General features: G+C 42.3%; 1 protein-coding gene across 1 annotated transcript in view; it reads right to left on the bottom strand.

The window, feature by feature from the left end:
- Positions 1–23,220, bottom strand: part of fndc5b (fibronectin type III domain containing 5b) — a 37,486-nt gene extending 14,266 nt beyond the window's left edge. Inside the window, exons 1-3 of the mRNA XM_061741081.1 lie at positions 23,011–23,220; positions 10,041–10,159; positions 5,854–6,052 (exon numbers count right to left, since the gene is read on the bottom strand). Of these exons, the coding sequence (XP_061597065.1) occupies positions 5,854–6,052; positions 10,041–10,159; positions 23,011–23,080 (388 nt within the window). The 5' untranslated portion in view covers positions 23,081–23,220. The remainder of the gene's footprint in view (positions 1–5,853; positions 6,053–10,040; positions 10,160–23,010) is intronic.
- Positions 23,221–23,581: the final 361 nt, after the last annotated feature.

The following is a 23,581-nucleotide window of genomic DNA, read 5'->3' as shown; positions in this document are numbered from 1 at the left end:
GCTGTGCACATCTGCTCCTGATTTGCTCATCAATCCCTGTAGCATATTAACGCTGACCTTCCCTATTCACCAGCAGATTGTCTCAGTCAACTACTCATTAGTCTCTGTCTGACCACAGTAACACCTGGTTGAAAACCTTTGAGTATCCTGTCTGGGCAACTCTATGTCTCTGTGTTGAAATGCTTCCCGCGCCAGAATGTGGGGGACCAACCTTGGTGAAATATCTGCTGCCCCCACCGTTTTTAATCCTATCCCGCGGACAGAACCTCTGGAACTTGCAGTGCACTCAACACCTGAAGCCGAGACCACTGAAAAACTGTTTTATTATGACTCTCTTAAAGCGTCTTCTGCTCTCTGTGCTTTGTAATCTGGCTCTGATCTTAAGTAGAAACCCAAACAAAGTTCAAAGCCTGTGATTTTTAAGTAGCGACGGGTAATTAGAGCATTAAGAGAATTAAGGGCTGTGAATGTTATCCGCCGTTTAGAGATATGATCAGTTTCAGGCGGAGCATGTGTAGATGGAGCCTCGGGGAGGGGAGAAACTTTCCATAACCTCAGCTGTCCTCAGATGCAGCTTCTTCTGGATGAGTCGAGGATGAGGTTTAGGACACTGCTTTGGTCGGCCTCTCTTTCAAGTCTCCTGTAACCATGGGCAATCCCTCTGAACTCCAACTAAAGCCGCGGGCTTCAAAGAAGTTCAAGAAGTTTTGTAACAAGGGATAACATACTTCTACTGTCAGGGCACACCTCTGGCGCTGTCAGTGGAGTTCTACGGATGCAAGACCCAATGTCAGGTTTGAGGATGTATCCTGTGGAGACGTAAGCTGTAACTGTACTTACTAAATAGAGACAGCTTATTTGTCAAAATCATCACTTTGCTTTCATCGTGCGTAAAAATCTTGAAAGGAAATGAGGAGTAATTACGTAACACAGTCTTTAAAGGAGCTTGAGGCTCCTTTTAAGAAATTAGACTCTCTAGCGCCACCCTTCACCACGACGGCCGTTGGGGGTACTGCAGCCAACAGTGAAGCTGGCACGGGAGAACGGGGAGAATGCACATGCAGCGTCACATCCGCAGCCCAGCGCGGGAAATTCGGGACCGAATTGCATTTTGCAGCAACAGCCTGTTCAAGGCAAAGCAGAGATACACTAGAGGGCTCATTCTTTTGGGTTTGGAACGCTTCATCTGACATTATTACTAGAAAACTTAAAATGTATTGGAGCTTAACAAGCGAATTTCGGGAGCAGGACCACGCCTCAACCACGCCTCTTCCGGCAAACCTTCAAATACCAGCCTAACCCTCAGATCATCTTCGCTCTCGTCTCTGCACCCCTCCCCCCGACCCCTTTTCTCTTCTCCTTCTTCCCTCTCTTTCTCTACCTCATAGATTCCTAGGGGGTTCGTCGTTGCCCGGGCGCTGCGGCGGAAAAGGTCACACAGCGAGAAAAAGACACGCCTCCAAAAATACCACCATGAAAAAAGAAAAGAAAAAACATAGAGACAAAGATCTAAAATTTTGGAGACATATTGAATACGGAGAAAAAAAAGTGAACTGTTTGGTCATAGTAACCATTTTTAATAACCAGTTTGGAAGAAAGAGGGGGAACCTCAGAACACCATCCCAACCGAGAAGTATGGAGGTGCCTGGAAGGACTGGTGCGCTTCACTAAACTGGCAACATGTGGAAAGAACATTATTTCCATAAACTGAGGCAAAATCTCAAAATGATGCCAAAAAAGTTCAAGTTAGGGTATGGCAATTTCTTGAACAATGACACCAAGCATACCCCAAAATTAGCTGTGAAGCAGCTAAAGGACAATAAAATTGAGGTAATGGAGTTGCATTTGCAAACCTCAATCCTACAGAATATTTGTGGGTGGCACTTAAAAGGCATGTGCCCTGACTCAGCTCCACAAACTTGAGCTCCACCAGTTCTGCCAGAAGAAAGAGCCAAACTTCCAGCAGGATGAAGGAAAAAGTTTTTTTTCTTTGAAATGCTTGAACAACCCAGCCACAACACTCAACGTCTGTAGTGGGAAGCTGTGGGGAAATCCTCCATGCTGCATGAAAATGAAGGCATGGGCATATCTGCATCTACAGAGTAACAGTGCACAGTGGACCGGCGGAGACCAATTACAGGTTTAAACAGCTCAGAGAGGAAAGAGGCTTGTAAAATGTTAGTGCTCTAAAAAGTGATTTATAAAACATCCAACTTTTGCAGCTCCCTGCATCATGTTATCACCAACATAAAGGCGCCGCACCTCCTCTGATGTTTTTACCGCATTTCAGACACACTGGTGCATTCAGACGCACTGACAGAGACACAGACGGGCTTCTGTGTGGCGTTGTGTTGCAGCTGCAGATACAAAGTCGTGTCAGGCTGATTAATACTCGCTTACAGGGGGAGGAGATCAGTAATGGCCTGGAGATTTAATCAGGACACCTAATGAATGCTTCAACCAACACACACCAGGTGCATCTATTACAGTCAGAGTCCCTCAGCATTAAGACACATTCTCCCACTAACCACCTGCATCACATCACCACACAAACAGAACTCTAAAACAAGAAGCGAAAGCACTGACAAAAACATTTGATGCTATTAATATTTGGAAACTCAATCTTCCTCGCTGTTTTCACTTGCTAATCCATTCCCATGCTGGCTGAGTTACCCGATTGTTCAACTCTTAAAGGGAAAGTTCGGTTTTTTACAACCTGGACCTTATTTCTGGCATTTTTAATGGTTGTATACTCACCCAGAGGTGTTTGGTGTCATTTGGAGTCCTTCTCCATATAACGGTAGCGCATGAGGGCACGGCGGGACACAGACGATGCAGCGTCTAAATAACACATGATTGCCGCGAAACTCTTCATTTCTTTTATGAATCACTAGATCTGCTTCCAGGACCTGTTGTAACATTGCGGGGCTTTGTGTGTATTAAATAAATCCGTTTGTAAACAAGACCTCTGAACCCATGACGTCATCTCTGTGCGCGCACTCTGTCCTCCGTTCAGTGAGCTCTTCAGCCGTATACTCCGGCTCAAAATGGTAAGGACGTCCATCATATTCAAAGTCGTCGTCCACAACATCAGAATTTGACAAATATTCAGACATGTTTCAAATAACTATCAGTAAACTAACAGTAGCGAACTCCAGCTGTACACGGAGCTGTGTCTGGGACGCGCGCACAGAGATGACGTCATGAGTTCAGAGGTCTTGTTTACAAACTGATTTATTTAATACACAGACAGCGCCACAATGTTAAAACAGGTCCTGGAAGCAGATCTAGTGATTCATAAAAGAAATGAAGAGTTTCGCGGCAATCATGTGTTATTTAGACGCTGCATCGTCTGTGTCCCGCGAGTGCCCTCATGCGCTACCGTTATATGGAGAAGCGGCTCGCAAAAAACTCCTAATATCTTCCGAAGGACTCCAAATGACACCAAACACCTCTGGGTGAGTATACAACCATAAAAATGCCAGAAATAAGGTCCAGGTTGTAAAAAAATGAACTTTCCCTTTAACTCAAATCTGACAAAATCATTAAAAAAAAAACAACCTACTGAGTGGATACCACACTCTTAGCTACTGATGGGGCCAATAACGACAAGTTCACTGATCAAAAGAATTCAATTCAACCTCGACCCTTTAAATTAGAACTCTTGCAACAGCTGATTTATGCTGTTTGGGATTTTTATTACATTTTGTTCACCGACACTTTTTGCACTTTTATTTTAAATATTCAATTTGAAGACAACAAAACACCACCTTCGACAGTGAAACCGGTGTCGGTTAGCAGGAAGTATACAGTCTACGGGGATTGAATCAGCACTCAAAAAGAGGTGCATCTGTGCTTCTCTCATTTTTATGACCTGATTATACAAAAAGCCTGAAAATCGAGCAATTTGTTTTTGCAGGCAAGCGGTGGAGGGAATGCATTCGTTTTATTCCAACACTTCACAGAGGACCATTTTACAAAACAAATCCCAGGATGCAACATTTTTGTGCAAGCATGGCTAAAATGATCAGAGTTGTCCGGTCTCACACCTTCATCCTCTCACACAACAACTGTGACTGTTGGCAACTATGGAATGAAAAGTGGTTTGTAGTGGCAGTGGAACGACGACACGGCAAATGCACGTTGTAATTAAAACTTAAGTGTGTGACTATTCTTGTTTTTGGACAGGCGCTTTAGTATTTACTGAGCAGAGATGTAAGTAATGTTTCCTGTTGTGGTTTGTCACGCTGTCTACTGGAAACTATGTTTTCCAAGACATGCAGTTCTTTCTTATTGTATAAAGATCTACAGAACATAAACACTTCAAATGATTTTTAGTCTTTGTTGTTCAGAAATAATAAGAGCCCTGTCAAGTTATGGAGGGAGCAGAACTGCTCCGGGGGTGGAGATCATTAGTTGGCTGAAAATGAGCATAATAATGTTACTTGAAATTTCAAGACATTGCAGTTATTTTCTGTTATTATTTGTTTGGAAAGGCTACTTGGAAACTGTGTTTTCCATCTAAAAAGAACGTAAAGTAAAGTTGCATCGGAACAACGGCGAGACGATGTTCCCGCGGCACTCTAAAGCAAGTTAAAGACTTTTAGCTATAATGAACAGCACTTTGTTTGGCACAAATTAAAGATGGCATATCTGCAAAAAAACAACTGCCGAGCGTTGCCACACGGCTTTGAAACTGAAGAGGGGAAAAATGACAGAAAGTGGACAGCTTATTTTCATTCTGAGTGCAGTAATAGTCCTCGACACATGTAGCTCTAACGGCGCCCTTGAGAAGCTTCAGCACGATGTTTCTAGGGAAAGCTCCCAGAAGTCCCTTCTCTCCTCTTTTCCCCCCTTACTGCTGATGAGCTTTTAGCATTAAGCAGTGTCCCTCCAAAGCAGCTGCTTTTGGCAACATAACTGGGTCGGACATGATAAATTTGCTATTGCGAGCAACTCCAGATAACACATATCCTGTGCTTGTGATAAGAACAATAGGCTGATGGGATGCGAGGAGTTCTCAGAACTTTTGCTCTGGAGAAGTATAAACAGAAGTATAAACAGAAAATTAGCACTATTTTCAATGTTATTATGTGTGTGACTAGAAGCTCATTTTAAAATCTGTGTATGCCTGTACATGTATTTATGAGTTTGAGCGTAAACACTTTCGTTTGTCGTCCGGGGAGCAGCAGAAACATCATGTTTGTTTTCTCTGCCTCTTTGTTGATGCACTGATGAATAGACTGTGTGCACTCACCTGTATTTGTGTCCTCAGGTATGCACTGAATTGTAATAATCTCCGACAAACAGAGAGATTTGCCAAATGTTTTGTTCCTTTTGCTACTTTGTTTAAATTGGCGGTTGTATCGTGTGTGTTTTTAGCAGGAGCTCTGTGTAAGGAGTTTGAAGATGGTTTTAAGTGAAAGCGGTCTAAGATGAGGTATGAAAGTAGTGTTACAGCGTTGTAATACACGTTTCCAAAGTACACTCAAGTCGCCTTGATGTGAAGCTGAGTGAAGATAAGGATGTGGAGGCTGGACGGGGTCTGTGATGTCACAGTTCCCTGCAAATCTGACCAGTTTTTTAGTATTACAATCAGACTTGGGGGCCCCCAATGAAGTGAGACGGCCCTGTTTTGTCAGCTCTGTTGATGCTGTGGCTATTTTAGACAACAGAGTCATTCGCTCTCAATCACATGGAAAGACTTTTCTTTTATTTTCTATTACGAGGAATATTTGGTGTTTTTCCCATAAAATGTTCCGCGACTTGAAAAAACAAGATCAGTTAAAAAAATGAAAATGTGCGTTAAGAATGCCGACAAAGTCCTTCATTCTCGGGATAAAAAAAACTCACCGGGACTCTTGGACGCCATCTTTTCGGACTCTTTGGGTGTTCTGAAGAGCACCGGCTGACTCGGGGGGCTGCTGCCCACCATGCTGATGCTCTGCACGTGGACGATGTACTCGGTGTCCTCATCCAGATCCCACAACGCACAGGAACGCGTTGTGGTGTTCACCTCCTGGATGAACCTCAGCATGCGCACGTCCTTCTTCTACAGCAACACAGACAAAAAAAAACCGCATTTAAATTGGTTTGATTTGACTTTTTTTTCCAATGTGCCAACAAAATTCTTTGGAAAGTGCTTATTATAGGCATTTGACACAAAAATGCTGAAGTTGCAGCATAAAATCGGTACAAAGCAGCAGAAGGTGCTGTTTAACTTTGACTAACAGACAGACAGGTTTATAACTACAGTTTCCTCTCTCCCAGGACAACCCTTTCTTTTTATTGTTAGTTAAACTTTACTGCATACAAGTTTGATCAATTACAGATTATAGGTGGAAAGTCCAATTTTCTTAGTTACTGCCCAATTTGTGCCAATGCATACACTTTTGTCCTGGCTAACAGCTGGGGAAAAACTTAAAAAAAGCCTGCTGGGATTTTTCGACTCCACAATGCAATTTAGCTTAAAGAAAGAGATCTCCTCTCTGGCTGTGCATACTCATCTAGAACTGCTCATTATCACCTTGCGAGGGCTGCTTGCTCAGGTCAATTGCTTCCTGCTAGATTAAAGAGCAAAGCTCCTTGGGGCCACTTTTATTTACCACACACTTATAAAGAAGGAACATTCTCACACAGTTAAAACTTCAGATTGATGTTGACCAAATGTGTATGAGATGTACATCTGATGCTTAATTAGGGCCCGAGCACTTACAGTGCGAAGGCCTTATTGTATCTGTAGGAATTTTTTTTTCTTTATTTTTCTTCTGATGAAAGGAGGGCCTTTTTGCCCCCCTAAACGTGCCCAAAAAGTCACCAAATTTTGCACGCAAGCCAGGCCTGGCGAAAAATTTGATATTTAATGGTTTGCATTAATGGGCGTGGCAAAATGGCTCAACAGCGCCCCCCGTAAAACTTTGTGCCTCAAGCCCCACAATACAGTTTGACGTACATGCACGAAAATTGGTACACACCTGTATCATGTCGCAACTTAAAGAAAAGTCTCTTGGCGCCATGGCCGAAACGGAACAGGAAGTCGGCCATTTTGAACATTCTGAATTAAATCTCGTAATTTTGGAGCAATTTATGCCATTCCTTCGAGAGTTAATTCAGCCCGAACCGTAACGTGCACCCAGGTGTGTTATACATCAAAATATGCGTCTCCATCCTGTGACTACGCGCATTACTTTTCTCTTTCAAAAGTGATAGTTCCCCAAAAGTCACCAAATTTTGCATGCAAGCCAGGCCTGGCGATACATTTGATATTTCATGGTTTGCATGAATGGGCGTGGCCTAACGGCTCCACAGCGCCCCCTAGAATACTTTTCTCTGCCATAACTTTTGAATGGTTTGACATAAAGAGTCGTGGGTGGTGTCATCGGACTCGGTATTGGGTCCTGGACCATAATTGGTGAAACTTTTCAATGGTTTGACATAGAGAGTTGTGGTTGTGGGTGGTGTCATCGGACTCTGTATTGAGTCCTTGACCTTATTTGGCCTGAATTAGCCCCGCCCCTCCTTCTGATTCGTTGTCCCTATTTTCTGCCATAACTTTTGAATGGTTTGACATAGAGAGTCGTGGGTGGTGTCATTTCTGATATGCTTATGGAGGGCGGTGGCCATGAGTGCGAGGGCCCGTTCATCGCTGCTTGCAGCTTTAATTACTAATTATAATATCATATCACGATTTTTGAAAAATAAAATCATTTTGATTTTATCACGATCTTAAATTGAAAAAAGAAAAACAGACAATTGGAAAAGTATTTATGGCTGGGCAGCCCGTACCGTATGTCAGCTACTTTAAGCAGGCGTTTCAACCCCTCATTTTCCTCGTTTTGAACGGTACCATGTCCTTTGTGAGATAAAAAGGTAACAGCCTCTGTTACCTCTTTCAACTGTTGCTTGACTTGTCAAATGTGCCTTTGTGCCTTTTTCAAATGCCTGTGTTTGTGTTTAAGCTTGCGTGAGCTCGATCACTTGCACTAGCATTTCTGTTGGTTCTGAATTTGAAGTTGCACAATTTAAAAGCAGTGTTTCAGAATACATTTTTATTTTTGATACTTAGAAAAAATGTTTTTTTTTAATGTTTCAGGAAATGTTAAGTTTAAAATAATTTCACTTATTTTTATTGGAAAATTTAACCAACAGTTAACTAGTTTGCATAATATGTAAATAAATGTCAATTATTCTCATAAAAGAAACAAATTGGTTGTTTTTAATCAAGTAATCTGTTATTTTCTATTGTATATTTATAATTGGGCTTTAATAAAGCAAAAGTAAGTTTTATCCGATTACTCGATTAATCGATGGAATATTTCTAAGAATAATCGATCACTAAAATATTCGACAGCTGCAGCCCTACATATAATTGAGATGGAATTTTTTTTGCGACCAACTCCGTTTGGCTTTCAGCCATCGCTCTCCATGCACTACCGCTACACACACAAACAAGGAGGCGGGGAGGAAAGCCTGTAATTCACTATGATTGGTCGGTCGGGTTGACAACGTCAATACGTCTGGTGAGTTAGTGCATCAACATAGAACTGCAATTTATAGTATGTGTCCTAGACGATCCCACGATCTCTGCAGTTTGAAAGATCGTCTTCACGTTGTAATCCTTTTATCTAATATCATCATATCCCCCACCCCTAATACCCAACTGTCGCTGGATTACATTGGCAGAAGGAAGCATTTTGGTTTTGAAAGAAATTTCAATACCATGATGGTTTTCAGGCTCGTTCTGAAGTCACAAAGAACATATTTTTCTATGGCTTGGGGCATTTCATGGGTTATATTCATTATGCGTGTCAAAAACACCAAATGGCGAGTCATAACAAAAATATCACTGTTGGCTTTGTACATGTTTATGTGCACGGTTAATTCCTGTTTTAATAAAGTTCATTTTGTTTATGGATTTACAATTTAATTTGCTATTTCTTTTTGTCTGACAAATACATTTTAGGTTTTTCTTCTTTCTTGTGACTCTGATGAAGGTGAAAGGATCACCGAAACGTGTCGGTAATTACATTTTATTCCTGTTTTTTTTAACATGTTCCTAATTTTTTTTAACAGGCCTGCTAATGGGGGATGACGGATGGGTTTGGTGAGCATGGGTGGTGCACGGTTTCACATATCTGCAGCGAGTTATAACTGGAAGGGACGGCACCCTGTTGTTCTCCAAGCTGTTGTTGACCACAGCTGCGGGTAAGGATCCCACCAAGTGTTATTTGTGCGTTTCTAACAGCGGTGGTGGTGTATATGATGGACTATAACCTTGTGTTTCTTCTCCCGACAGCTTCACACACCTTTTCCTCACAGCCGAGTGCCTCATCTATACAAAGGCCCAGGGTTCAGGACAGTTCTCTCCTTCCTTGTTAGGCAAGGTCATCGAGCCACATGACAGGAGCAGTATGGATGCTTACACAACGATAATTAGCATTTTAGGAGTATTTCAGAGTAAGAAAGTATTATATGTGTATTATCTTTGTACATAAAAATGACAGACGCAAGTAAAATCATCTCTAGAAATCTGACTTTCAATGGAGTTGAAATCCCTGTGCACATGAATGAAATACCCTCTTAGAAAATGGCTCAGGAAGGAATACCCCTGCCAACATGCACTCTCAAGACCAAAAGGAACTTTAAGTTTCTGTTTGAGCTCTGTGAGAACGGTGCCGGAAAAGGCATTTGGCCACCGGAAAGGTCATTGGGGGCGTTCGGCCAAGAGAAATGACATTTCATTTGGAGTTTCAGCATGGTTGTGGTGACCTTTCGTGCAGCTTCACTTCATTGGAGGACACTGGTGATGCACCAAATCCAAAACAGCTTATGGGGGTCATCCTCAGTAATGACTCTCAGTTTCCTCCCAGTGATGTCTAAGACGTTTGTCAGTCTTTTAAAAACTTGACAGCAACTGTGACTAAAAGCAAAGTCGTCACAGAATAATTGCATTAGCCGTCTGCAATTGGTCCGCTGTGTTCACGTTTGTTTTCACTCGAGATTAAGAGAAGGGTACGTGCCTAGATGTAAGACAGAGGTACCTGTTGGGTGATGGCGAATCCAATGACGGGGTCTCCCTCGAGGATTTCCCACGTCACCACTGCGGAGTTGACCTCGAGCTCTCGGATGGTCACATTGAGTGGAGCTGACAGCAGAGAGTCTGATGTAACAGCACAGTCAAAGGAGACCAATTAAATAAGGGCAGAGTACAATATTCTTGTCAAAAACCTTGCAATGGATACAACACATGCGACAATGGAGACGTGAACACTCATCCATCACTCTTTTCTCTCTGAACGCTGTTCTCTTGCTCTATCAGTCCACCCTCTTATAGTTGATATCTTCAACTCCCACAAATTAATCCTTTTTCTTTCTTTGATAGCAGGTCTAATTAACCACACATAAGTCTCTTTTCTCCTGAGCCCCCCCTCCCCTCACCTGTCTTTCCTTCTGTTTCTCTCTTCCAGAGTTTCCCCTGCTTTCTTTCCCCACATCTCTTCTCTTTCTCCCACACGTTTCATTAAAATGTGGCTCACGGGGGCTGCATTTTTGCTTCTGCCAATTGATATTAATGTTTCAGCTAAAAAAAGAAAAAGAAAAATGATCACATAACAGAATGTAATGCTTTGTTGATCAGGAGATTAACTATGATGGATCGAATTAATGTCTTGCTAAGCTTCCTTGACTGCAAGAGAAACACCGAGTGGAGTGTGTGTGTGTGTGTGTGTGTGTGTGTGTGTGTGTGTGTGTGTGTGTGTGTGTGTGTGTGTGTGTGTGTGTGTGTGTGTGTGTGTGTGTGTGTGTGTGTGTGTGTGTGTGTGTGTGTGTGTGTGTGTGCCTGTTTTAGGCGTGTGAGGGAGCGTATACTGTATGTGAGTGAAGACCAAGTGAAGGTCTTGTACAATCAGCATCAGACATGTATTTCCCATGAGCCTAACTTGAAAAAGCTACATCAGAGACAGACCTTGACATTGTCCTAGAATGCACATATGGCACAAACACACGCACAAGCTTGCAGAGCTGTTCTTACAATGAACTCCTACTGACGTCTGTTGGGAATGTATTTAGCCTTTGCACGGTATTACGAAGAACTAGAACACAGAAAGCTCTAAACATCAGTTGGAATTTGTGACCTTGCTCCAATGAAACTCTTAATCACTTAAAGTTAGTTGCCTTACTGCGAGAACGGCCTTAAAGAGGAGTACAAAGTGAAGTCCACGATGTTTGGGGAACGAAAGAAGACAGAGGGCCGAGCAACTGGGACCAATCAAGGCTTCACTGTGGTGAGGGTGGAGTAACAATGGCTCTTCTCCATCAGTTTAGCCAATTATTTTGTCACATATCTACATATTTGCAGAGGTGGACAGAGTACTCGACCCCAGTACTTGAGTAAGACTACAAATACTACTGGTCAAAATTTACTCCGTTACAAGTAAAAGTAGCTCAGTTAAAATATTACTCGAGTAAGAGTAGAAAAGTACTTGCTTTTAAAGGTACTTAAGTATCCAAAAGTAAATGCTTTTAAATTTACTTTAAGTAAAAGTAAGAGTAAGAGTAAATTTCTTATTTTCCACATCAGTAAATTACTATATTTTTTCTAAATTAATTTAAGGATCTTTTAACTCTTGTTTCTGAGAATTCGATGTTGAGTTGTTGAAAGCAGAGAGGTAGTTCTGCTTCGGCAGACACAATAAACATTTGAAAATAAAAGTCTGTGGTTTGTCTGTGCCCTCGTTTTTTACTCGGTCGAACTCAAACATTGAGTTAAGATACGGCCAAGGATTTTGTGAAAGTCCCTGCTCCGAGTCCGGCTCATTATCAGACTCAGACGACTCAGCGGATTGTCTTTCTTCTCCTGACGCAGGCGTAGCCGTTGTTGCGGCTCTGTCTTGACAAACGCAGGCTACTTTGGCGGTATCGTTTTGAGGAGGCTTGACGTATTTCCGCTTTACGTACATCCCAGTGGAGAGCGTGCACTGTGATAGGTCTCCTCCTTTGACAAAAACAACTTGTGTCCAATAGGATTTTAGGGAAGAAGAAAAAAGAGCAGACCTGAAAGTAACGAGTACTTTTCAGCCTTCCTAGAAATTTACTCGAGTAAAAGTAAAAGTATTTGTCTTGGAAATGTATTCAAGTAAGAGTAATAAGTACCAAAGAAATCTAATACTCAAGTAAAGTACAAATCCTCTGGATATGTACTTAAGTACAGTACTCAAGTAAATTTACTCCGTTACTGTCCACCACTGCATATTTGTCGGTAGAAAGCCTCCATGCACATTCTAAAAATCATCTTTTTCTAGATTGTCAGCGGTTGTCAGCTGAACCGAAAAGGTTTCTTTGAGTCTCCAATAACTTTAACTGAGTGAATAGGGGTAGGATTAAATAAGTTTACACTTCTTCCTACTCCTTTTTGCACATGTAAATTAAGATATCAAGTGTTAAAGTATGAAATTCTTTGTTTTGTTGTTTTGTTTTCTTATCTTATCTTGAATTGTTGTTTTTTACATGTACAAAATAAATCAAATCAAATCAAACTGTCTCAAATCGAGCATAAACCTAACCCTACCCGCAGGTTTCAAAAACCCAGCACTTCCATTCGGTGTGTACACCCAGATCCTGACTTTAACCTAACCTCAGCTCACATCTTTAGCCTCTACCAGGACCTGCGATTCCAGCTCCTGTCTCATTAGCACAGGGATTAGACCAGGACATGAAAACACACAAACACTGAAACGTCAATTTGCTTGTGCTATAAATGGTCTATGTAAACAATCAAATTCACAAAATGAGCCCATCACAAAGCAGTTTCTTCTCCCTTATTACAGCGATCTCTCCCTCGGCCCTCCCTACACTTCTTTGGGAATGTAGCAATATTTATCTATCCATCATATATTTGTTATACCCGTTTGATTTAGTGTTTCAGCAGGTTTGAGGCTCTCGCAGCTGTCTGGGCGAAAAGCACCACACAGAGACAAATGAGGCGGATTGCCTTGCTCAGTCACACTCACTCCTACTGACAATTTCAAACAACCAGTCAACCAAACATGGATGTTGCCAGACTGTGGAAGAGCAGCTAGACAACCTGGGAAAAATGTTTGCTAATCACCACCTGAAGTATTCAACATATTTTTGTTTTTATTTTGCATTTTGGCATTCTTCAAACACTCGGTGTTGGTAGCAATCTGCTCTCATCTGTTCACACCTAATGAGCAAAATAGCAATAGTTAAACTCACAATTTTTCTTAAAGATCATATCCCAATAAGAGAATTAAAGTTATTGATCAGGGGCAGTTGGTGTTTTTAAGATCAAGCAGTGCATTATGAAAAAATGGCTGTTTTTCTGCTTACAGGAACACTAAAGAGTGAGCATAAAGGCAAGTTTATTTGTATAGCACAATTCAGCAAAATAATCAGTTTTGAGTGAGACTTGTTACGTAAGCATTTGCAGCAAAGCGGCTATAACACTGGCTAACATCAGTTAGTAGTAATTAAAGTTACCACTGGACATTCGAGCTGCTGTGTGTTAAAATACATTTCTATGTTCAGCCTCTGATTGGACAAAAAAAAAGCTTCCATTTTAAGTGACTGTGCAAGTAGGATCCTGCAGACACACTGAAGTAAATTCAACTTTGCAAGAGTACAGAAAGTATGTAAAAAGTACCGTTTGTGCAGGTATCTCCTACCATGCCATGAACGTATCACAATATGGTAGAACTGAAATGCACATCGTGACTCAGTTGTAACCGTAAAACAAGGTTTAATACAGGCAGGGGTCGGTACGCGGGTAAGCAAGCAGAATAGCAAAGGTATCCAAAAACGTGAGGCAAGGTAAAAAAAAAACAAGCAAGATTCAAAAATCCAAAAGGCAATGACTATGACAAGAATGCTGGTAAGTGAACTGTGAAGAACAACGAACTGGCAACAAGACAAGACACAGAGGGGAATATATACACAGACTGATTGGACCCAGGTGTTGGAGACACAAACAGGGATCAGGTGCACACAGACCAGGAGCGGGCAGGGCAGACAGGAACATAAGACAGAGACACAGGTGAGTACTACAACATAAAACAGGAAGACCAGGGCCGCTCGGTGGCGCAGTGGGTTAAGCAGCGGCTCATATACTGAGGCTACAGTCCTCCTGCAGCGGTCGCAGGTTTGAATCCCGGCCTGCGCACCTTTGCTGCGTGTCGTCCCCATTCTCTCTCTCTACCCCTTTCCAGTCTGCGTATTCAATAAAGGGCCACTAGAGCCCAAAAAAATCTTTAAAAAAAAACAAAAAAAAAAAAACAGGAAGACCAGACATAAAACATTAGGGGCAAAATAGAGTACTAAACCCAAAACATGACAAACCAGCTGCCAAAACTTTGCAATAATTCCCTAAAAAGAGACGTGTCACGCAAACTACTGTCAACAGATGCAAAAGTAGGAGAGTTCATAGCCTCTGCTTTCATAGAAGTGGTTCAGCACTTTTGGAGTTCCAAAAAAGGTGGTTTATTATGCCAAAACAAAACTAAAGGTGCTGCAAAGCAGGGGTAACAAAAAAACACAAGAGTGTACCAGAAACCTGACAGGATACATGGAGGGTCAAACGGACCAGTAGGGAGCAAGGGAAAGACAAGGCCAGATATACACATACCCCTTTTACACCAAGCTGGTGCTAGTGCTGCTGCTAGAGCCGGTTCGCGGTTGGTTCTAAGTAAGAACCGTTTGCTTTTACACAAGCTGGTGCTAGCCTGCAGCTGGCCAGAGAGCCACGTCATCACGTCACCACGCCCCCTCGTTTTCATCCCTACCCTGATCAGGAAGCTGAGAGCCAAAATCTGTTTTAATTTCAGCTGTAGCGCTGTTAATATGGCACTTTATTAAGTTTTAATATTTTTTCAGGCTTAAAAGTAACCTTTAAGATCCCCTACCTGGGCTCAGTTTATCCAAATAACGCCTGTTAAGAAATTTGACTCGAGAGCCGGCAGCCCCGGGAACAGCAGCTCCTCAGCCGGCTCAACCTGCGCCGTCTTCCCGGGGGAGAAACCTGCAGCTCTGTTGAGAATTACGCTGGATGAAATAAATCATTTAGGAAGATAAATATTGGTTTAATAGATGAAATCTATCAGTTGTTGCTACGCCTGTTAAGAAATTACGGCGTACGGCGCACGTCGCCGCATACATCGACGCAGAGCCTACGGCGTAGCCTCTGTGTTGGTGTAACGCGGAACCAGAACCGCGGGCTGGGACGCGTCCCCGCGGGCCGGGAACCCGCCGATCGAGCGGCAGCCTCGCGTCCAAGCCCACGGGGAAGCAACACAGGGCTGGAACGCTTCCCTGCGGGCTCGGACGAGGCTGTCGCTCCATCGGCGGGCACGGAGCCCGCCAACGTTACTGTTGATGTATTGTACCGTAGACCACTGCTGCTTCTGTGTTACATCCATTATTAAATAAATGGATGTAATAATAAAAGAGTCTGCTAACTTAACCGCCGTCTTCAACGCTCCGTTGTTTAAAAACGGCGCTCTTCCGTGTTTACTCTGCTTTGGTTGTTCAGTAACACCGTCCCCAGCTCCGCCCCCAGCCCTCGACGTAAAGCGGTTCTTACCCTGGCCCAGCAAAGACCTGGGGCTACAGTAGCACCAGTTTTGAGAGCCAGGAGCCGGTGCTTAGGCTGTGTAAAACCAAAGAACTGGTGCTAAGTCTGGCTCTAGCCCAGAACCAGTCCTGGAACCAGCTTGGTGTAAAAGGGGTAATGGAGAGGTGAGGCAGTAGTTCAGGGACCAGCGCCAGGAGTACCTGAACCGGCTGCATCCACTTATCCAATCAGCTGTATTTCTGCTTATGCAGGCTGGGACCAAGGGCAAACCCGACACCAGGGCTGCAGCAGCAACTACCTGGTATTTAAACACACCGTGAACTAAACAGGTCTTGCTGCACACCAGGAAAGTGTTTTACTGCTGGAGAGCCCCCTGAGTAGCTGGAGTTTGCTACACCTTTGTGGTATCTAACTTAAAATACGTGATTCAAGATTCAAGTGGATTTGTTTATGTTTGCCATTTTTAAATAAACAGCTCCAGGAAGAAAGTTTGTATTATTTGCTAATATTAGAGAAAGTCGGCTGCATACATATTAAAAATTTTAACCTGATCCAGCATGGTCAATACAGAGACAGATATCCGATATGTTCATATGTTTATATATATATATATATATATATATATATATATATATATATATATATATATATATATATATATATATATATATATATATACATTTTTTATGTTTATATTTAATATCTTCAATAATATGCAGTTTGTGCTCCCGGCAGATGGAAAATATCCAGGCAAAGTAATAAAAAACAACCATTTCCGTAATTCTGGCCAAACTATAAGAGCAAACAAAAGTCCAGACTCATAAAATGATAATATATGTTTTGTGAGTAAGGCAGCACAATACTTCTTAAACAATAAACAACTTGTAGAAGCACTTGGAATGGTTCATATGAAACGAAGTCCCAAATCTGCCGTGGCTGTACACACTGAACTCGCATTAGTGTTGGTGTTGTGGCTTTATTATAGCGCTTTCGTTAATTAAATGAATAAAGTGAAACTTAACCAGTAATGATAAAATAATCCTTTGCTGAAAGAGTCCAAAGCTTAATGTTGTTCACAAATCGAGGACATAACGTTCATTAATACCCCTCCAGGCTGTTGTAATTTTTAAGAGAATCAATGGACGAAGGAAAAGAAGGAAGGTTGATCAGGTAGTTATTGGATATTGGAGGTCTGGCAGCTCTGTTGCAGCTTCAATGCTTTTAAAAAGTCCTCCTGGAGCTTTCTAAGGTTCAGTAATATTGGGTCTTTAAAGTTTAGTAACACATTTGTCAATATCCTTTGGGTTTTAATGCGCTGTAAACTCTGACGCTTGGGAGTTCATAATTACACCCTGACTGTTGTCCTCTTTCCTGCCACAGTGGCGCTGTAAACAAAGCAGGTCACGTGGGGTCTGGAGCGCACGCATAATTCTTAAATGGCTCTTAATTAGCTCTCAGCTAGGGATGCTGCGATCCAACCTTTTCACTTGCGATCCGATACCGATACCACAGCCTTAGTACCGATCCGATACCAATACTGATACGATACCAGCACATATTTCTATCTCTCTTTTCTGACCAATAGGTTCACTTTTTTTAGTACTTATTTTGTAGTGTGGAATAATAGAAAAGGCTTGATAAAGTGACTAGTACTTCCTGGAAGTACTTCCTGAGATGAATAGTCCAGGACAGTAGGTTATTATGACAAAACTTGAGCCATTTATTAGATATTAAATTTTTTTTACATAAAATAAGCAGTAGCATTAGATAAAATAAATAACATCTTAACATGAAAAAGCCTATATAAAAAAATCAAGCAAATTTAAATTTAAAAATCAAACCAATTTAAAAACAAATTTACTAAAAGTAGGCTTTGTTTGACATCTCTTACCATAAATAAAAGTCATGACTTCCAAAGTCAGATAGATTCTACTGCCAGTGTCAACCTGTGCTGCTGTGTGGTTAGAACAGAACTAGAAATAACGTAGCGAGGCTCGAGTTGTTGAATTTAGCGTTGAAATTCCACATTTCTCACGACTGACAAGGGCTGGTCATCAAGCACAATAAACTGCGCAATCTTGTCTGCGGACCGCTCTGCTGCCGAGCTCGAGCGGAGTGCTGCGGCGTTTGCGCCGCGCCTACCTGAATTGAACCTTTTTAATTTCACCGCGCCACGCTGTGACGCGGCGGTGGGCGCGTCGCAAACCGCGCTCTATGTGAGAGCAGCTTGAGACTTGTGCTTCACACGTTTTGCACTCTGCTTTTCATGTTTTTCATCCTTTACATTAAAGTATTGCCACACGGCTGACATGTTAAACCTGAATTATGGTTCCGCGTTAAACTGACGCAGAGCCTACGCCGTAGGGAACGCCGTACGTGCGCGTCACCGCGTACCCTACGGCGTAGACTTTGCTTTGGTGTAACACGGAACCATAAATCAGCCTTTATGCTCCCCCTCCCCTCTCCTTTCTTCCTCGCGTGTGAGAAGCAAGTGCTGGATGGAAAAGCTGGAGCGGACTTTTGGAATGGAATGATAGTATCGCAGTGCTAGGATCGCAGTTTTCCCCTGAACTGCGATCCGATCCGTGTTTCTTGGCTGGATCGCAGCATATTTTCGATCCGCGGATCGGATCGCAGCATCCCTACTCTCAGCTTTTACATTTTGCTTGAAGTTGTTTAAATGATGTGCTAATTAAAAATAAAAGTCAAGAAAGATTGACTCGTCATTCAAAAATACTTCTGTTTATTAACTTTGCTGCCAGTCTTCGCACTCTTCGGTGCACCGGGTTATAAGGCGCGTGATAAAACTTAAAGCGAAACAAAACATAATTCAGGAAATATTTCAGTTGTAACTAATTCAGAAAAATACACTCATTTTAAATCATTCGTCTTCAACCAATCCACAGATAAAAAGTGGTGGAGGTTAGCGCCGTACGACCTACTGTTCTCTGATTGGTTCATTGTTGCCAGTGATTGGTTGGAACAATGGCGTATTCCAACATTTGATTATAATTTGATTAACATTTATGTAGATGTAGAAAATTGTGTTTATGCCAAAAACCTAACGTGAGCTTGACGTCTAATTATAGTAAGGTAACATTGACTATGTTCGATGATGTCAGCACTACCTAATTAGTTATCTAACGTTGTCTGACGTTGCAACCCATATTCAACCGAGGACCGGCTTTAATGTGTCAGCAGGGCGGTCCGACCATCAATCAAGCAGAGCGGCTTTGTCGCTACCAAAGTCGCACTAAAACATTTTGACAGATTTTTGACCGCAGTGTACCACATGGTTAGGGGTCAGTAAGCACAACAAAATTATTACATAAGGCGCCCCGGATTATAGGGCGCAACGCCAATTTTTGAGACAAATTAAGAAATTTAAGTGTGCCTTATAGTGTGGAAAATACGGTACAATTGTGGCTTAATGCTATTGCACATATGCGATTCTCAGTAGAGATAAAAAGGAAGGGAGATGCATCACTCTGTTGAAATCGTATTTTTTGCCGACAATAAGCAACAATTAAATTTGTTGGTGACTAATTTTATTATACCACAACGTTGACTAATCATTGCACCCCTGCATTCCACATTCAATTTTCTAACGGTTTTGAGTGGGGCCATCGGGTAAACAGGAAACAGGAAGCTTTGGCCAAATGCTTTAACCATGAAACTATCTGTGTGTTTGTCAGATTAGATCAATCAATCAATTAGGGCTGGGCGATATGGCCTTTTATTAATATCTTGATATTTTGCCTTAGTCTTGAATTAACACTTTGATGCATACAATCACACCAGTATGATGATTCTATATGTCTACATTAAAACATTCTTGTTCATACTGCATTAATGCTAATTTTAAACTTTCATGCAAAAAAGGGGAATAAGTCAAATTTACCAGAACTGTATTTATAAAAGTTACTAAGCAGTGAGTGGCACAAACATAACAGAAAGAGCACGTTGCATCTCTCTGACTCCCCGTCTGCTAAGAACATCTTCTGGTCCACGATTTTACCTGGATGAGCTGCTCTGAGCAGGAGGGGCCTTTAGAGCACCTTTATATTAAGACTAATTGTAGGTGTAGGGACTGCAATGTTTCATCCTCTCCTCCTTTACTTTGCATCACTTTCACTTACTTTTAGAAATATGACGTCATATAGTCTTGTTTGACTTTGTTTCGATGATAGAGATTGATTTCATGAGGCCACATTTAAGCAACACTAGGTGACGTTTCTCAGCTCTGGAAGAGAAGGGCTCGGCTGCGCGCGGACGCGTTTCGCACTGAGCGGCTCCTCGGCTCTCCGGAGAGCCATGCGCGTCGTGCGAGGAAAAAACATCCCCTCCCGTCTTTACTAAACCGTCCCAGTGTGGTTTGAAAAGAGTCCCTCGCACGTACCAGCTACACGGATGAGCTCACGGCGCAAACAGGCCGCGTTTGGGAAAGTTAGGTGGAACTGACCGGCGGACCGTACAGCAGTGCCGAGACCTGCTGCCGCTACCTTTCTGCTGGGCGTATGACGATGCACGCACGTGACTGACGTATGTACAGTAACCAGGTGCACTAGTTTTATCTCTCTGAGAAGGAGAGACGAGACGAGACGAGAGAGTGAGAAAAGCCTGTAATTTAATGCCTGCAGCTAAAAGCAAATGCGTGACAATGTAGACTATACTCTAATATTCACGATATAGTCATTTTGTACATCGCACAGAGTAGAAGCCGAGATACATCGAGTATACTCGATATATCACCCAGCCCTACAATCAATCATTATTTGTGTAGCGTTTTTCCCCCAACTTGTGCAGAACAAAGTGCTTCACAAGCAACATAACTAGTTTAAAAAAAAAAAAAAAAAACATCCCCGCTTTTAACACCAAGACACATTCAAATAAGAACAAATTACATGGACAAATACAGAAGTCATACGCACACACACACACACACACCTAGACCCATGACAAAAATAGGAATAAATGACACTAAAATGAAGGAAACGCCTTCCCTAGTCTAAGAAAAACACTGATTATTGTCAATTAAAACACATAAAAACACAGTAAGCTTTTATGTGATTTAAGTTTAAGCTATTCAATATTATTTGCTGAATGTAGGGTATTAATCAATTAAAAGAATAATAGAATAAAACAGAAACACTAAAATAAATAAATGACCTAAAAGCTCAATTAAAAGCTAAATTACAATGGTGGATATCGAGTTTCCTTTTAAAAGTGTGCACACTCTCAGCTGCCCTCGGGTCTTCTGGTAGATCCTTCCACAAACCTGGGCTGTAGAAGTAGAAATAGGCCTCATCACATGTTTCTGTTCTCACTCTGGGAATAATTAAAAATCTGCAACGAGAAGACCTGAGGGTCCAAGGAGGTTCGTAAAATTCTAGCAACTCCAACAAATAAGGAGAACCAAAACCGTGAAGAGTTTTATAAACCAGTGCAGGGATTTCAGAAGTGATCCTGAAGGAAACGGGCAGCCGGTATAAATACTTAAAAACCGGAAAGATAACACACATCACACCAGTTTTAGTTTGCACACAGGCCGAGTTTTAAGTAAATGTGAAATATTTATCTTAGGCGGGGCAGAAAGGAGAGCAAATACAATAATACATGTAATTAAAGCATGGATCAGTGTCGAGAAAGAAGCGATCCTATTCTGGAATTGTTTATTCAGGTGATGAAATGCATTTTTACTGACACTCAAAATGAAGGTCTGAGTCCAGGATGACTGAAGTTTTTTATACTTGATTTTAGACTCAGTCCCAGTGCTTGCTGATCTTCAGCCACAATTATCACTATTATTATATAACCAAGAGAAACTGGTGTTTGTAACTTGATGGGTCACCTCTGCAAATATTGAACTTACAGCCCAAGACTTGAACTCAAAACATCATGCTCTACTAATAGCATGTACTGATTGTACCAAAATGCAGTATGCAGTGTGATGTTTGAGAAGAACTGAAAAATTCCCAGCATGCAACTGACCAGTCTACTTTATACACTGAAAGATGCAACATACTACTGCAGGTGCTGGCCATAGCAGTCATGCAGGTGGATTCAAAAAGCAGAAGCAAGGAGATGTCATGCTACTTACTAATGCTGATCATTATAGCATGCAGTGCAGACTGGTAGAGATCATGTAATGTACGACTCCAACCCAGTATGTAGTACATACTGCTGCATACTGGGTTGTACTGTATGTGCATTGTAAAGCATGCACTTTATCTTTTTCCTGTGTTTAATACCAAAACAATTATCAGAATACCACCTAGTGTTCCACAGTGTTGGTGAAATACTGTCTGATCCTTTGACCAGACGAGCATTGTTTTTCTAGTGCTCACACACGTACAAGAAAGAATACACAGGAGGGAAGGATTCCCATTCAGCCTTAAGTCGCTTGCTGTCAAATGAACCAAAAGAATTACAAAATTCCCTCTTAAAACGACACTCATCTCCATCCTCAGAGAGCCAAACAGTGAATCTCTGCAAGCTACGATAAAACCCACATGATCTTATCACCAAGAGTCGGGCTTTTCAAAGGACGCACTATCATCACTCAGCTTATCACCAGGACACAACGTAGCCAAGATCTTACAACTGGAGTAAAAAAAAAACCCCTCTTAAGCTTGGATGATATATTAGGATAACAGAAGCTTTACATTGGGATAACTCATTTTCTGCCCGTTCAAGACACATGATTGATGAAGCTAAAGAACTCATGCAGAGCCTACAATTAAAGATTACATGTATTCAAAACAAGATGACCATGAAAACGGAAAGAAGTCACCTTTTTTCCAGCCAGTCTAGTTTGTTTCACATCTTTTGTTTCAATGAAACAACATCATACAAATAAATGCAACCAAAAATGTTACGTGAAAATCTTCATTGAGTCATGTTTTAATCAGGTTATGGTTATCAGGTCATCTAAGTTTTGCATTTTTATTTTCTTAAATTCTACTTGTGTGTGTGTGTGTGTGTGTGTGTGTGTGTGTGTGTGTGTGTGTGTGTGTGTGTGTGTGTGTGTGTGTGTGTGTGTGTGTGTGCTTTCCCCTCTACTGCAGCAACACACCTGAGCCACTACAAGTGACAAAATGCCATTTATTTCCAGAATGACTCCCCAAGCTGCGCTCAAAGTCAAGTCTTGATGCTGTATGATTTTATCTTGAGTCATCCATTTTTTTGGCATCACACATCTGTTGTCTAAGTAAGAAAACATCAAAGTGCATGCAAAGACATGCATGTGTCGCGTCACAGCTCCACTACGACGCAGCGCATCCACGGCATGAGGCGGCAGCGGTCCAAACACACGGGTACCGGGGCATCGCAGCGGGGCTGCATCCCCGATCAGCCCCGATCAGCCCCGATCAGCCCCCGATCAGCCCCCGATCAGCCCCAGATCATCAACCTGTGGTTCCACTCACCCGCATCAACGGAGGAGAGGAAGCCCATCAGGACCAGCAGCACCGCCGCAGACGAACCGGGTCGAGCCATCCTCCTGCTTCTTCTAGCGACGCTTCACATCCTGAGCGGCCCATTTACTAGATCGCCCGGAACACGAGGAGGAGAGCATCCCTATGGTGGTACCGGAGGAAAGGACTCCTGCCGGAGACGAGGCTCCCCCCCTCTCTCTCTCTCTCTCTCTCTGGTACTTGTAATCTGCAGCAACAGAGGCGCAACAACAGCTAGAGGAGGAGGAGGAGGAGGAGAGGGGGGGACAGGAGAGGGGGGGGGGGGGGGGGGGGGGCGGGTCCAGTCTGAACAATACACTGGACCTCGAGGCTCGGACCACCACAAAACTAGAGTCTGGTCCAGGGGTCGGCAACCCAACATGATGAAAGAGCCATATTGGACCAAAAACACACACAAAAAAAATATATATGTCTGGAGCCGCAAAAAATGAAAAGTCTTGTATAAGCCTTACAATGATGGCAAATGGCGATAGGCGAAATGTCGAGAAAAAAGTCGAAATGTCGAGAAAAAAGTCGAAATGTT

Source organism: Cololabis saira, chromosome 15, assembly GCF_033807715.1.
Source record: "Cololabis saira isolate AMF1-May2022 chromosome 15, fColSai1.1, whole genome shotgun sequence".
In the NCBI taxonomy this organism is placed as follows: domain Eukaryota; kingdom Metazoa; phylum Chordata; class Actinopteri; order Beloniformes; family Belonidae; genus Cololabis; species Cololabis saira.
Note: the sequence above shows the minus strand (reverse complement) of the source record. Positions and strands in the feature narration are given on the sequence as shown.